The 16,339-nt window shown below is 55.0% G+C and overlaps 1 protein-coding gene across 4 annotated transcripts in view; it reads left to right on the plus strand.

Annotated features, from left to right (window-relative positions):
• The window catches only part of Ryr1 (ryanodine receptor 1), a 119,113-nt gene that overhangs the window by 98,959 nt on the left and 3,815 nt on the right, over positions 1-16,339 (plus strand). For all 4 annotated transcript variants that reach the window (XM_047528523.1, XM_047528525.1, XM_047528524.1 and 1 more), the window contains 9 exons: positions 4,541-4,882; positions 7,378-8,181; positions 8,780-8,844; positions 9,532-9,685; positions 10,717-10,803; positions 11,750-11,998; positions 12,739-12,869; positions 14,826-14,868; positions 16,172-16,302. In XM_047528523.1, the coding sequence (XP_047384479.1) occupies positions 4,541-4,882; positions 7,378-8,181; positions 8,780-8,844; positions 9,532-9,685; positions 10,717-10,803; positions 11,750-11,998; positions 12,739-12,869; positions 14,826-14,868; positions 16,172-16,302 (2,006 nt within the window). The remainder of the gene's footprint in view (positions 1-4,540; positions 4,883-7,377; positions 8,182-8,779; positions 8,845-9,531; positions 9,686-10,716; positions 10,804-11,749; positions 11,999-12,738; positions 12,870-14,825; positions 14,869-16,171; positions 16,303-16,339) is intronic.

Raw genomic sequence — 16,339 nt, forward strand, 5'->3', positions numbered from 1 at the left:
TATTTAGTGACCTGCTGTTATCACTACGATCTAATCTTAGAACATTCTAAACACCCCCCAAAAAAGGATCCTCATGCCCTTTATTGATTGATTGATTGATTCGCAGTCGTGATGACTAGCTTAGCAGCAGCGGGTTTGCGTAGCTGAGCCTTCAGCAGTGACTCTTGCTGCCTCTTTCCTGGTCCCTAAGGATCCATTCCTCGACTTTCTATCTGTAGATGTGCCAGCTCTGAACACATGAGATAAAGGGTATCATACAGCGTGTTATCTTACCGACCACAGTGGCATTAGCACTGCTCACCAAAGGCAAAATGATAAAATGAAACAAACAGTACCTGCAATTCTTTTTTTTTTTTTTTTTTTTTTTTGAACCAGGGATTGAACCCAAGGGTGCTTAACCACTGAGCCACATCCCCAGCCTTTTTTATACTTTATTTAGAGACAGGGTCTCCCTAAGTTGCTTAAGGCCTCGCTAAATTGCGGAGGCTGACTGTGAACATGTGATCCTCCCGCCTCAGCCTCCCAAGAGCTGGGACTGCAGGCGCGCACCACCATGCCGGTTCACAATTCTTTAAACCATCCAATATCCAGGCGGAATTCAAATGTTCAAGATTTCAGCTATTCTATATGCTGTTTTTCTGTTTCTTAGAATCCAAAGTGTCCACCCATTGTGAGTGGTTGATGTTTCCTTAGGTTTCCTTTAATCTCCCGCTTCCCCTCTTTCCTCGTCTTTGTCCTTGCATTTTATCTGCTGAACACCCAGGTGGTTGGTCCCACAGGGCAGCAATGCCCAGCAAACACGAAAGGAGCAACGTGTGTGGTGTGAAATTGTTTAGCAGCCACACGTGAAAGTGAGAGGAATTGTGTACACATAACTATTTCCCAAGTATTATTTCAACATGTAATCAATATTTAAAATTATTAACTGGATATTCTGCATTTTCCCCACCGAGTCTCTTCGGCTAACGTCGTCTTAGTCGTGGTTTCCCATGGTCTGTATCTGGCGGATGAATCCTTCTGGTGTCACTTCACATGTTCCTCTGTCCTGCGTTTCCTGTCAACTCGAACTCAAGTTGAAGAGGCTGAATCAGATCCTGGCTTGGGGTGTGTAGGGTTTGGGGTTGGTTTGTCAGGAGCCTTATGTGGTTATGTGTCCCTCTGTCAGGGACACCCCGCTGGGCACCTCTCCTCTGGCGTTGTGAGCAGCTGTTGACATTCGATGTTCAGTTACAATGGTTTCTTAGGGATTGCGAAATAGTGATATTCTCATTTCTAAATGTTGGACTATTTACAAACTTTGTAAGGTTTCCTAAACACAAAGAATCCTGCGATTTCCCAAACATGCTTTTCTGTTTCTTTATGGTTTCAAAGACCTGTTCAGGATTTAAAGGACTTGTTACTTTTCAAAAAGTAGAACATGGGCAGTGGCTGTGGCTCAGTGGTAGAGGGCTTGCCTAGCATATGTGAGGCGCTGGGTTCGATTCTCTATACCACATATAAATAAATGAATAAAAAATAAAGGTCCATCAACATCTAAAAAAATGTTTAAAAAAAGTTCAAAAACACTTCAAAACTCTTCTCAATTTTCAAGACACTTCATACATTTGACAGATGTGAATGTATTAGTTTTCCATCTCTATAATGAAATACCTGAGGCAACTAACTTATAAAAAGAAAAGGTTCATTGTGACCTACTGTTCTGGAGATTCCAGTCCAAGATCAAGTGGCTCCATGGCTTTGGGTCTGTGGTGAAGCCAGCATATGATGGCAGGAACACATAGTGGCACACACTTACCTGATGAGCTAGGAAGCAAGATGGAGACAGGGGGCTTCAAGGGTATGCCACCAATAACCTAAGGACCTCCCAGCAGTCCCTCCCTACCTCCCATCGGTGCTGCCTGTGTGCCAAGCCTTCAACACCTCGGGGGACACTCCAAACCATAGCATTAGATGAACACACCCTGGGCATTTGGCACTGCCCGAGTCCCAAGGGCCCCACAGTGAACAAAACAGAGACCCCCCACCTTGAGGCAGAGAGTCCAGTGGGGTGGGGCGAGTGGAAATAAATAAATAAATAAGTCGAATAACTGCGGGTTTGACTCTGTGGTCTGAAGGAGACAAGCCAGCAGGGCGGACATGCCCTGAACACAGGGGGCTGGGGGCCTTTCTGAGGGGGTGTGGAAGCCAAAAGCCAAGAGGTGCCATATGAAGGTGGGGACATTGTGACGTCCCAGGCAAGGGGGACAGCAAGTGTAAAGGCTGAATGACAAGAACAGAGGGACAGAGAGGAGGCCAGTGTGGCTGCAAAGGGAGGCTGAGAAGGTGAGAGGGATAGATGTGCAGGACCAGCGGGCTCCAGGGGGGACTTTGAACTCTAACCTGAAAGACGTAGAGCCCAGGAGGACTCTGAGCAGGGCAGGGACGTGGCCAGCAAGGCAGGGACGTGGCCAGCAGAAGCAGGTGTCTACAGAGTTCCTCCCCATGGGTCTGGGGACTGTGGGGACCCATCTGTGGTGGTCTAGGTGGGGACTGCAGAGCAGGCAGAAGTGGGCGGGTCCCGGCTCTATTTAGAAAGCAGACTGGCAGATGCACAGAGGGATAAGATGCAGGTGGTGAGGAAAAGACGGGAACTCAGGGTGACTCAAAGATTTGAGCCTACGCACCCGGGTGGGTGGGGATGCCACTCCTGCAGTGGGGGAGACTGTGGGCCGAGAGGTGTGGACATACACAGCTCAGTTCTGGACACTCGCAGGACAAGGAGATGTCAGGTGGGGCTTTGGCGGTAAGCGTCTGGATTCTGGAGAGCGGTCAGGCCCGGGAGATGCAGACTTGATAATCATTGCTACACAGTGGCAGAGCCCAGGGCTTCAGAGAGATCCGTGGAAACTGTACATCTCAGGATGAAGGCACAGGGCCAGTCTCGGCAAAGCCCTAAACAACTTAGCGAGACCCTGTCTCTGAATCAAATATAAAAAAGGGCTGGGACTGGGGCTCAGTGGTCAAGTACCCCTAGGTCCAATCCATCCCTGCACCCACCCCAACCTTTAGAGCTCTGCAAGAGAAAGAGACTTGCAAAGGAGATGATAATAGCCAGAGAAGAAGGTATTTCAAACGAAGGCCACAGGCAAACAGATGATGACACAGATGAATCCGCAAATCACAAGAGCAGAGTCCAGGGATGAATGGAGGGAGAGGCTCCCAGGCCCCATGGAGGAGTGGGCTTTTGAGAGGGGATGGTGTCGCACCGTTGATCATGGGGGAGGCAGGCCAGTGGAGCTGGGGCAGAGGATGAGGAGTTCCTGTGTGGTGATATCTCCACACGCTGCGGTTTCTAGAACCCTTCATGATTTGCAACGAGTGTTACTCATTTAGAAAGCATTTTGCAAAGCTCTTGGCTTTTGACAAAGCACTTCTTACAGTCAGAAAATCTCGCTTCTGTTCATACCGCAGAGCAACATTTCTCAGACTGCATTTTGCAACCCAGCTGTAGACCATGAAATTAATTTAGGAAGTCATGGCCATCGTCTTTAAAGATAAAATAGAACACTGCAGAGTGTTGCACAGCAAAAGTCAGAATTGTGTTATGCAACTTTTTTTTTTTAGTTACATTATAAAATCTTACTGCTGGTGCAGTCAAGAACCTTTGAAAAACTGCCCTTGAGAACCACTTGCAAAGTTGCATAGGAGACCAGCACAAGAATGTTCCATGAAAGTGTTATCTGTAAAGTAAAACAAACAAACAAACAAACAAACAAAAAAAAACAGCTGGGAACCATCACTGGGAACATAAAGAATGTTATATTTATAAAACAGGAATATTACATAGCAGTGAAAATGAATTCATTTGCTGTATCTAAACATTAAAAGCATATTGTTGAATGGAAAAAGGAAGTTACAAATTGCAAGATTAGAACAGTGGTTCTGTAAATTAAAATTACAGTGGCACATGCCTGTAATCCCAGCAGCTCCGGAGGCTTGAGGCAGGAGGATCGAGAGTTCTAAGCCAGCCTCAGCAACTTAACGAGGTCCTAAAGCAACTCTGAGACCCTGTCTCTAAATAAAATATTAAAAAGGGCAGGGGATGTGGCCCAGTGGTTAAGCAATCCCTGGTGCAAAAAAAAAAAATATTGTACAGAATTACATATACTTTTTGAGGGCAGCACCTATACACAGGGAATAGAAGTGTTGACACAGGTTTGAAAGAATTCACACCAATTCCGAGACAGTGGTTGCCTCCAGGGAGGGTGGGATGGGCAGAGGACCACATTTCCACATTTTACCATCTCTGAAAATGTACTGTCTCACAGTGGATGGCAGCTCAGCATATTTTGGTTTTGGTTTTGGTTTTGTTTGGGGCGGTATCATTTCACATTTCCATGGCTGGTATAATCTTCCCTGTGCCATCCTGCTAGGAATCAGCCGTGGGTGCTGGGCACATGATTCTGGATTTTTCTATCTCTAAGGAGAATCCACAGTTACCTTAAGTAGAGCACAGGAGCCTCTGAGGCCACCCCCACTGACCTCCCCTGCCCACCCGCAGGCCATGGACAGCCAGAAGCAGTTCTCCGGGCCGGAGATCCAGTTCCTGCTCTCCTGCTCGGAAGCGGACGAGAACGAGATGATCAACTGCGAGGAGTTCGCCAACCGCTTCCAAGAGCCAGCGCGCGACATAGGCTTCAACGTGGCGGTGCTGCTGACCAACCTGTCCGAGCACGTGCCGCACGACCCGCGCCTGCGCAACTTCCTGGAGCTGGCCGAGAGCATCCTCGAGTACTTCCGGCCTTACCTGGGTCGCATCGAGATCATGGGCGCCTCACGCCGAATTGAGCGTATTTACTTCGAGATCTCAGAGACCAACCGCGCCCAGTGGGAGATGCCTCAGGTCGGGAGTTCTGCGCATGCGCATGCTCGCCTCCGGGGCTCGCTGGTTCCTGGCATGCTTGGGCCTCAGGAGCGAGAGGCTGCGTACACTGCTCGCCTGTACTGCGGGCCCTTGCTCCCCGCTGGCCAGGCCCAGGCCCGCCTCCTGGAGGCCTGGCCCACGCACGGATGTGCACCCTTTGTGCATGCATTGGCGGAGCTGATGTGCCCTGTGCTTGCACACCGAACCCTGGCACACTTATCCTGGAGCTCTGGCATGTCCTTAGAGCCCTCATGCAGCCACACCCAACTCTCCTGTACTTGAACTGACATGGGTGTACGCTCCTTGTTCACCTTCCCTGCAGTCCCTGGTGTGCTGTCTCTTGGCCCTGATTGGCCTATGCCCACACTTTTGCACACTCACTCTGGGGGCTCCTGGGCACCCTGACATGTTGGGTGACCCCTCACCAATCCACATGTGCCCTCAAATGCCTTCTGAGGTCCTAGCACACGGTGCATGCCCCCCACTTATTCTGAGCCCATGCCTGGGTGCACATTTCTTGCACACTCACCCTAAGGTTGTCAGTGTGCAACCCTGGTGTGTCTACGCATTCATCTCCCCCATGACTGCACTACAGCCCTGGCACAACCATGATTGCCCACACGCAGGGGAAAGTCCCAGCCCACCTTGCAGGTCTAGCAAGGTGAGGTTCCCATCCCCCTCTCTGGCACTCCCCATGTGACCTCACATACTCTCAGCTCAGCCCTGCCTGTCACCCTGGGGCCTTCCTGCATCCACTAGCCTCGCCCACCAAGCCCCATCGCCCTTGTATGCCTTACACACCCTTCCCTCTGTCCTGTGAGACCCGGGGAATCGGCAGGCCTCCCCCCAGCTCTTGCTCTGCCTGCCTGTCTCATACTTGACGCCCACAAGACCTGAGCATTTCTTCCCCGCTGAGCTACTGGCCCCTCCCATCTAGCCACACTTGCCACCAGGTCCGTGCACACAGGGGCTCCTATCCCACACGGAGCCTGGTCCTCGTGCTCTGGGCCTCTCCATTGATTCCTGGTCCCCCTCCTAACTGCCCCACGTGCCCTGACTGTGTACTTCTAGGCCTTTCCCACGCTGCACTCCTCCCCTCTCCAGGGAGAGCCCCGCCCCTGCGTGCCTGCCCCACGTGCCCAGGTCCTCTGTGCACAGCAAGCCTCCCACAGCCTCGCACTTCCAACGTCCTCCCACGCCACCACAGCCTCCTGACACCTGACTCCGCCCAGAGTCCTGGGTGCCTCACCCTCGAGATCTTGCACACTCACCCGTGTCCCTGTGGCATCTGGACCCTGCATGTTTGCACGGTCCTGGTGCCCAGGATGTGTGCACATCTGTGCATCTGCAAGCTGCCCCCATCACCACGGCCTTCACGGCCTTCACACTGGCTCCTTGCACACACCGTGGGAGCTCTGGCCCTGCCCCACCCCTTGCTCCCCAGGTGCCAGTTTCCCTTGCCTGCTCCTTCCCATTTCCACTGTCCTCTGCTCCTCAAGCATCCCTGTGTGGGCTAGAACACTCGCGAGGCAGGTTAACAACACTGCCCATATACAGCATTTATTGGGTGCCAAGCACTGTCCTCATCACTAAGTATCTAATAACCATTCAATCCTCTCTCTAGCCCTATGGGTCCTACTATTAGGCCCCAATTTACAGAGGGGGAAACTGAGGCCCAGAGAGTTAAGTCAAAATCATCTCCAACCCCAGCACTTTTCCCCTCAGAACTTCCCCTTCAACCACAGCGCTGTGTCTCAAAGACACTCAACATTATTCTGGAGCCAGCTTGCTGGGAGGCCAGTCCTACATCTGCCACCTCTCATCTGTGTCACCCTAGGTGTGGGATTTTCTGGGACCCTTTTCCCGATCTGTACAATGAGGAAAATGACCCCTAGAGTTTTGTTGAAAGGGCTCAGTTCTGGGCCTGGCCTTATTGAAGCATATAAGACTTCCTACAGTGAGTGCTATATGAGTCTGCTACTAATAATTTTTAGGTAAGGCGTGGTGGTGCCCATCTGTAGTCCCGGCTACTCAGGAGGCTGAGGCAGGAGGATCACTTTATCCTACCAGTTAAACACCCACCTGGCCAACGTCTCCTAAAATTAAAATACACACACACACACACACATTATGTGTGTGCATGTGAAAGAGACACTACTTACTTACTTATTTATTTATTTAACGCTACTGGGAAAGGAACCAGGGCGCTCTACCACTGAGCTACATCCCCAGCCCTTATTTTTATTTTGAAAGGGGGAAATCGCTAAATTGCCGAGTCTGGCCTCCTACTCACGATCCTCCTACCTCAGCCTCTCGAGCCTCTGGGATCATAGGTGTGCACCACCACACCCAGCAAAAATCATTTTTTAAAAATCGGATTGGTGCCTGCTACAGTGGACACTGTCGCTGCCGCGGTCACCTTGTCCCAGGGCCCGGCTGACGGCGCCCCCTCCGTCCCCTCCGCTGCGCCGCAGGTGAAGGAGTCCAAGCGCCAGTTCATCTTCGACGTGGTGAACGAGGGCGGCGAGGCCGAGAAGATGGAGCTGTTTGTGAGCTTCTGCGAGGACACCATCTTCGAGATGCAGATCGCCGCGCAGATCTCGGAGCCCGAGGGCGAGCCCGAGGCGGACGAGGACGAGGGCGGCGAGGCGGGCGCCGAGGGCGCGGAGGAGAGCGCGGCGGGCCCCGAGGGCGCGGCGGGCGCGGCGGCGGCGGGCCTGAGCGCGCGGCTCTGGGCGGCGGCGGCCCGGGCGCTGCGCGGCCTCAGCTACCGCACCCTGCGGCGGCGCGTGCGGCGGCTGCGGCGTCTGACAGCGCGCGAGGCGGCGACGGCGGTGGCCGCGCTGCTCTGGGCGCTGCTGGCGCGCGCGGGGGCGGCGGGCGCGGGGGCGGCGGCGGGCGCGCTGCGCCTGCTCTGGGGCTCGCTCTTCGGCGGCGGCCTGGTGGAGGGCGCCAAGAAGGTGACGGTGACCGAGCTCCTGGCCGGCATGCCCGACCCCACCGGCGACGAGGTGCACGGCGAGCAGCCCGCCGGGTCCGGCGGCGACTCGGAAGGCGAGGGCGCCGGCGAGGGCGAGGGTGACGCCGCCGAGGGCGCGGTCGACGAGGAGGTGGCTGCGGACGAGGCTGGGCCGGGCGGCCCTGACGGGGCGGTGGCCGTGGCCGACGGGAGCCTCTTCCGGCCCGAAGGGGCCGGCGGTCTTGGCGACATGGGCGACACGACGCCGGCGGAGCCGCCCACGCCGGAGGGCTCCCCCATTCTCAAGAGGAAACTGGGGGTGAGGGGACAGCGCAGTGGCAGTTTGGGGAGACGGGGTGGGAGGGAGAAAGCCCAGGGAGGGGGTGGAGACGCACGAGGGGAAGGAGCCAGAGTCAGGAGGAGCGGGACCGAGCCCCTCAGAGATAGGGACAGAGAGACACGGAAAGATCAGGGACAGAGACCTGGAGAAAGGCTTGCAGGGTGTTGGGAGAGAGAAGCCAGATACCTGGAGTCAGAGGAGCCAGAGAGCCAGAGACCAAATTAGAGGAGGAAAGGGACCAAGACGCAGCAAACTCAAGGACACAGTCATGGACATGGGAAAGACAGACACACATGGTTGTGGGGAATGAAGCAGCCAGCTGGGAAAGGCCCCCGGAGTGACCTCAGGCCCTGGTGCTGTGACTGCAGTTGTCAAGGGATGAGAAGCCGCGGGGACAAGAGCTCCTCTCGGAGGCAGTCTTACCCTGCAGCGCTTCTGGCTGGGTGTCCACCTCTCCCAGCCTCAGTTTCCTTCTGCACTGCGGGAATCATGGTCCCCTTGGGTGGAGCAGATGTAAAGCTCAGCGGGGATGAGGAGAGATGCAAACCGAGAAGGCAGACATATGCCCTGTCCCCAGGTGGATGGAGAAGAGGAGGAGCCGCCTCCAGAACCAGAGCCCGAACCTGAGCCCGAGAAAGCCGAGTGAGTGCCCTGGGGCATTATGGCCCCGTCACTGCTTCCCTCCTGGACTGGAAGCCTCCTGAGTTCAATGCCCTAAGTTGCCTTGTGACCTTGGCATCACCCACCCAGACTCAGGAACAGGGAGAGGCTCTGTGAAAGGGAACCAGACAGCCAGGCGCACTAGCTGCAATCCCAGTTCCTCAGGAGGCTGAGGCAGGAGGATGGCAAGTTCTAGAGCAGCCTGGACAACTGGCAAGTTAGCGAGGCCCTGACTCAAACACACATTTAAAAAGGACAGGGGATGTAGCTCAGGAAGAGCACTGCTGGGTTCAATCCCCAGTACTGCAAAAAATAGTGGGGGGGCAGAGAAATTAATGCTCCCCACTTCCTGCCAGGCCTCTGTGTGCGCCGTTCCCTCTGCCTGGAGCGCTTTCCCATGCTCTCTGTCCTTCCTTCTCCAGGAAGCCTGCTTTGACCCAGCCCCTCCTAAGTTGAGCAGGTATCTCCTCTAGGTTCCCACCCCCTGAGCCTCCCCTATCCCACCCAGGACCCCTCCATCCCATTGGACTGGACCCCCATGAAGGCAGGACCTGAGATTGCCTGTGTCCCAGCACCATCCAGACCAGGCATGGCATGGGCCCCCAGGGAATGGCTTCGAGTGAACAAATTGCCGGGTACCTCCTGACCTGTCTGTGTCCTGCCCTGCAGTACTGAGAATGGGGAGAAGGAAGAAGTCCCTGAGCCTCCACCAGAGCCCCCCAAGAAGACAGCACCGCCTCCACCCCCTCCAAAGAAGGAGGAAGCCGGAAGTGCGGGGTCGGAATTCTGGGGGGAACTGGAAGTGCAGAGAGTGAAATTCCTGGTGAGTTCCCAGCAGGGATTTGCTGAAACTCCTCTCCCAGGGAGACCCCACTCTCTCCCCTGGCTGGTCTTGAGCTCACCAGTTCCAGACTCATCTCCAAGAGGAATCCAGGCTGTGAGAAGGCAGAGCTGTCCCCAGACGGAGCCGGGACCTCAGCACAGGGCAGCATTTCCAAGTGGCCCTCGCTTGGCTCCTCGCCGTCTCCTCCACACCTCTGCTCATCTGGAGTGCCTCACCCCATCCTCCGGCCACAGCTGACCCCAGCTGAGGCCACTGCTCTGGCCCTCCACCATGGCCAGTTTCCTGGGTCCAAGCCCCACACCAGCCCCAGCTCCCTTCTGTGGAGGCCTGAGCTCCTGCAACTCCTGAGCAAGATCCCGTTTCCTCATCCTGGTCCCGAAGGAGGGAGGGCATGTGGGAGGCAGGGTCCTGTCTCCTCTCCAGGGTGGTCTGGACCGGGGTGCATATTGCACAGGTGGGGGTTCAGTGAAGATTCATGGTAGGAGTGAAGGACAGAGGGAGAGGTGGAGAGAAAAGGAGAGACAGAAGAAAATGTGCCTGCCTGGGATAAAGCAGACAGGGGACCGCGCGGGAAGCAGCAGAGCGGAGAGGGGATGTGGGCTCTGGAGTCTGACTGCCTGGTTCAAATCCCAGGTCCAGGGCTGGAGGTGTAGTTTAGCAGTAGAGCACTTGCCAGGTGTGTGCAAGGCCCTGGGTTCAGTTCCACGCACACGGTCCTAGATTTGCCACTCTAGCTACGTGTGCTTGAGCAAGACACCACCTTCCCAGCCTCAGTTTCATCATCTGTCAAGTGGGAGTAAGAGCAGTCCCCACTTCATAGGGTTGTGAGAATTAATCAATATTTTATATGACGCGCTCAGTCCAGGTCTTGGTACACAGTAAGTACTTAATAAGCAGGAAGTCGTGGCGCCAACTGTTGAGCACCACGGTACTCTGACTGTGGGTAAACGAAGGGATGGATTCTCCAGCAAGGAAGCGGGAAGTGAGCTCTCTCCTCCCTCCCCTTCTAGAACTACCTCTCCCGGAACTTCTACACGCTGCGGTTCCTTGCCCTCTTCCTGGCGTTCGCCATCAACTTCATCTTGCTGTTTTATAAGGTGCTGACCAGGAGCAGGGGAGGCTAAACCCCCACAAGTTCGCAGTGACTGGGTGTTGGGCTCAGCATTCTTAGGAACCCTAAGGTCTTGGGACCTGGACGCCGGATCTCAGGATCCCAGGGGAGTGGGTAGTGGTGTCTGGGTCCTTCTGGGCCGAGGCCTGAGTGTCCGCAGGACTTGGAGCAGGAGCCAGCTGGAGCTGTGTCCCTGGCACTGCCCTGGCACCTGCCAGCCTGTGCTCGGGCAGACCCTCCCCTCTCTGCACCACCCACCAACTCAGTCATGGTGGCTGCTTTCATGTCCCTGAAAGAGGTTTGTGGGGAGGCTCCAGCAGGCGACTCACAGAGGGTAAGAATAGGCCTCCCGCAGGAAAAAGGGGCCCTCGAGATCTTTCCAGGGCTCTGAACAGCAGGACGGAAAGGCAAGCGGGAGAGGGATCAGAGCACGACTTTTGGGGGATGGAGTCCCGGCTGCCCCGCTCACTGGTTGCACGATGTGAGCACGGTGCTTGGCCTCAGTTTCCTCACCTACAGTGTGGGCTGGTCACTGTGTCCACTGATTAGAGCTGTGAGGGTTAAAAGAGGATTAGTAGGTGCAAAGCACTCAGCACAGTACCTGGCCTGTCGGAAGTGCTGGATATGTCGGCTGTCTCATCTGTCAGTGTTACTTGTGGTCAGTCTCTTTAGGACTGTCATCAAGATGAACCAGTTCTGTTTTTGGTCCACTTGGTGCTCCATTCAATGGGCACATAATGGGGACAGTTGATTTGCAAGCTCAGTCCTTTGCCCGCCCCTCCAACTTGACTGACGGTCCTGCTGAGCCTTATAGTGGGCCAATCCAGCCTCAGAAATGGAGGCTGCTAATTGTGTTAGTGGAGTCTGGCTGTGGCAGACTAGGTCCCAAGTACCAGAGTCCCTGCCCTGATGGACCACCGTCCCCACCTCAGGTCTCAGACTCTCCACCAGGGGAGGACGACATGGAGGGGTCAGCAGCTGGAGACCTGTCGGGTGCAGGGTCTGGTGGCGGCTCGGGCTGGGGCTCGGGAGCTGGTGAGGAGGCAGAGGGCGACGAGGATGAGATGGTGTACTACTTCCTGGAGGAGAGCACGGGCTACATGGAGCCTGCCCTGCGGTGTCTGAGCCTGCTGCACACGCTGGTGGCCTTTCTCTGCATCATTGGCTACAACTGCCTCAAGGTGAGCCATGACCATGGTCCTGGGGCAGAGGCTTGGCAGGGGAAAGGATGCTGGGCACTGGCCGGGAGGACCTGGGGCAGGGTTGGGGGGGAGGGGCTGTCACAGTGATGAGGACAGAGGGCTTGAGATTGGGGCTCTGGGCACAGGCTTGGGGTCTTCAGCACAGATGACATTTGAACTGGGAACTGAAGCAGAGAAGCCAAGTCCAGAATCATCCATACCATGCTTGGTCGACGGGTCATTTCTGGGTCAGGAGGCAAATTTGGAATGTAATTTTCTGCCAGTTGGCCAGCTGGTCCCTGACCTGTAGGGGTCCCTGGTGTCTTAGGCATTCCGTGGATGCCAACAGGGATGTGCGCTCTGACCACAGGTGTGCTGAGGCCTTCAGTGCCTCCCGGGGACATCGAGGCCCTTTGGCTTCCATGAGGCCAGGCCATTTTAATAAATTTCGTGACTTCACTGTTAAATGAACAGAGTTCTCACGACCTAGTGGTCAGGAGAAAGTCGGCAGCTCTGCCCAGCTGCTGGGCTTTCCACCTGCCGCCCTCCGGAAGCCCCAGCCGGCACCAGGAAGCATGCTGGGCTCCTCCGTGTTGGTCCCTCCTGGCGTGACCCTCTGCCTGGGCCTCCCTGCCCCTCCCAGTTCTGCCCTGGCCGTCCTGGGGAAGCTCCTTCCCCTCGGCATCTCAGGTGGACGCTGGCCTTGGGAGGACCCTAACGGCAGCCCCTCGGCCATCTAGGTGCCCCTGGTGATCTTCAAGCGGGAGAAGGAGCTGGCCCGGAAGCTGGAGTTCGACGGCCTCTACATCACAGAGCAGCCTGAGGATGACGACGTGAAGGGGCAGTGGGACCGCCTGGTGCTCAACACGCCGTAAGGGCCCAGCCCCGCTCAGGGAGGCAGGGAGGTGGAGGCCCAGGCCTCCCACGCTCCCCTGCTGCGCCCCACGCCTGGTTTCCATCTCTACAAAACAGAAACATGTCCCACGCATTAAAGTTCCCCTGGGGCGTCCTGGGGAGGTGGCTCAGTGGTGGGGGCTTGCCTAGCATACCTGCGGCTTGGGGATCAATTTCTAGCACCACGAAAGAAAAAAACAAAGTTCCTGTGGGGGATTTGGAGGACACATGGAGGTTCCTGGGCCACATCCTGGAGGGTATGAGCCAAGGTGTCTGTGCTGGGACATGCATTTCAAACCCTGTCCCCAGGGGCCTTTCTCACCCAGGTGTCGAGAGTGGGAAATAAGAAGTCAGGATTTTACCCTGGACCCAGAGGGGGAAAGAGGATGTGTGTGGCCGCGAAGGGGACTCTAGCTGCCAGCTGCACCCCAAGCCCACAGCATCATTAGGGGAGCGTCTCCGGAGTAAGAAAACCAGGGACTGCCGTGTAGCTCCGTGGCAGAGCACCTGGTTAGCACAGGAGAGACCCTGGGTTCCATCCCAGCACCACAAAAAATAAATAAGAACATCAGCTGGGTGCCATGGTGCACACCTGGAATCCCAGCAATGTGGGAGACTAAGGTGGGAGGATCTCAAGTTCAAGGCCAGTCGAAGCAACTTAGTGAGACCCTGTCTCAAAATAAAAAAGAAAAAGGACTGGGGGTGTAACTCAGCGGTAGGGTGACCCTGGGCGTACTCCTTAGTACTGAAAAAAAAAAAAAGAAAAGAAAAAATAGAAAGAAAAAAGAAATTCCCAGCCACTCAGGAAGCTAAGGCAGGAGGATTGCAAGTTCAAGGCCAGCCTCAGCAACTTAGTGAGGCTCTAAGCAACTTAGCAGAACCCTGTCTCAAAATAATAAATAAAAAGGACTGGGGTTGTGGCTCAGTGGTAAAGCACCCCTGGGTTCAATTCCTGGTACCCCCCCACCCCCACAAAAAAAAAAAAAAAAAAAAAAAAAAAAAAAAAAAAACCACAAAAGTTGAGGCCAGCTGGGGCAACTTAGCAAATGAAGAGCCAGGGAGAAGGAGCTCGTCTGGCCCCATCCAAATAAAAGGGGCGGGGCTCTAGCTAAGTGGCAGAGTGCTCTGGATTCAATCCCCAATACAAGTAAGTAAATAAATAATAAAAATCTAAAAAGAAAAAAGGAAGGAGCCAGGCTCCTTGGAGCAATGGCAGTTTCCAGACCAGGCCAGGGAAGCAAAAGATGAACAGAGGTTATTTTATTGGGCCAGAAAGCAAGATCATGCTCCGTGACAAATGGTGACAGGCTGAAAGGTTGAAGGAGCTCACGCCGTACACAGCAGGACAATCCCGGGCTCTGCAGGGACCGAAGTGCAGTGAACCGGAAGCTTCAGCTAGTCAGGATCCGTGGGTTCCTCACATAGCCTCCCTCCACCCCTCACAAAATGACACTCTCCGGCCACCTTGGTGGGATGCTTGTCACTGGGAGAGCCGGTGAACCAGGACCCAGAGTCATCGGGCAGGACGGGTGAACCGTGAGGAAGCGGGCCCTTTGCTGGGGCGTGCGCTGGTCCCGGCCCCACGGGGCACCACCCAGGGCCTTCCCTGGGAGCAGTCCCGGGGTCTTTTGGCACACGTGGCTCTGAATGCAGCGCCCCTGCCTCACCTGGGCCCCACCAAAGATGGCAGCAGAGTCCCCACAGCGCCGGGTCCTCCGTGAGGAGAGCACCAGGCTGGGTGCGGTGGTGCCAGTCCCAGCTCCCCGTGAGGCCGAGGCTGGGGGCCATGGAGCCCAGGAGTTCAGGACCAGCCTGGGTGACAGAGCCCACCTGAAACTGAGGAAGAAGCGGCACTGGGTTTTCCACCTTCCCAGTCTGGCCGGAGGCTCCCGGGCCTCCCTACCAACATCTCACAGGCGCCTTCTCTCGGCAGGTCCTTCCCCAGCAACTACTGGGACAAGTTTGTCAAGCGGAAGGTGAGGACGAGGCTGGGGAGGGCCTCCTGGGCAGGGTCCCTGTCTGCTATCAGGCCATCCTAGCTTTGCCAAGGACTTGCCTCATGTGTGACCTTGGGCAAGGGGCGTGGCTTTCTGAGGAGCACTGGTTTGCCATGGGGACATGGCATGATGCCACGCTTCCCTCTCCAACGAGGGGACACACAGAGAGCAGAGCGACTGGCGTAGGGGGAGCAGGGGAGCAGGGCTGCCTGCCTCTCCACGCCCAGCTTGTCCTCTGTGCCTTGGCTTCCCTCATATTCAACATGGGTAATCCTGTAGTCCCAGCCGTTCAGGAGGCTGAGGCAGGAGGATCACTTGAGCCCAGAAGGTCGAGGCCAGCCTGGGCATCATGACAAGACCCTGGCTCTAAAAAACTTTTTTAGTAAAATAAAAACAAAGTATGGAGTCATAACAGGGCTGACCCCACAGGATTGTTGTAAGGACTGTATGTCTTACTACATGAGTGGAAAGCCCATAGGAAAACAAAAGATAAGTGTAGGGTGTTCCTAGTGTTCATTCACTTAATAGATGTTTATTGAGTAGCTACTGTGTGCTGGAAGTGTTTTTGGAAACTGGGTTCCAGCAGTAAAGAAAACAATAATTCTGACACGTTATTTGCAAAGATAGATCTTGTGTAGATGATAATAAGAGCTGTAGAAAAAAATAAAGCTTTCGAAGCTGGGATGTAGCTCAGTGGTAGAGCACTTACCCTGCATGTGTGAGGCATTTGGTTCCACCCCTAATACCCGGAATAAATAAAGCAGAGTAGAGGGTTGGGGAGCATGTGTGTGTGTCTGCCAGGGGAGGTTGCTGTTTTATGTAAGGGGTTCAGGAAAGGTCATACTAATTCATAAGGAAGTGAGGAAGTGAGCCAGATGGAAATTGGAGGAAGAGTGTCTTAGACGGAAACAGTTCCAGCAAAGGCCCTGAGGCAAGAATGTGCTGGTGTGTTTGAGGAACATGGAGGAGGCCTGTGTGGCTGGAATGTGTGAATGAGGGGAGAACAGGAGAAAATAAATTCACAGGCGACAGAGGGCCCAATTACAGAGGCTTCCTTGCCTGCCTAAAATAATAAATTATCCCAATAAATTTGGTTACTGAATCAGCTGTACCTTTATCATGTTTGATCCTTCACCGTGATTATCTGAAGAAAGTTCTGCCCTTCTCTCTAGAAAAATGTTCCCCGCTTTCTTATCCAAAGTTCAGAGTGTCTCTGGATCCTCAGACGGGCCATGATACTCTCCCTCTAGTCACATCTGCATGGTCTGACGCTCTTGCGCAGGTTCTGGACAAACACGGGGACATCTTTGGGCGGGAGCGGATCGCGGAGCTGCTGGGCATGGACCTGGCCACGCTGGAGATCACGGCCCACAACGAGCGCAAGCCCGACCCTCCCCCGGGGCTGCTGACCTGGTGAGCCAGCGATGGCCCCCGGCCTGGGTAGGAAGGG

Source organism: Sciurus carolinensis, chromosome 16 (genome assembly GCF_902686445.1).
Source record: "Sciurus carolinensis chromosome 16, mSciCar1.2, whole genome shotgun sequence".
Taxonomy (NCBI): Eukaryota; Metazoa; Chordata; class Mammalia; order Rodentia; family Sciuridae; genus Sciurus; species Sciurus carolinensis.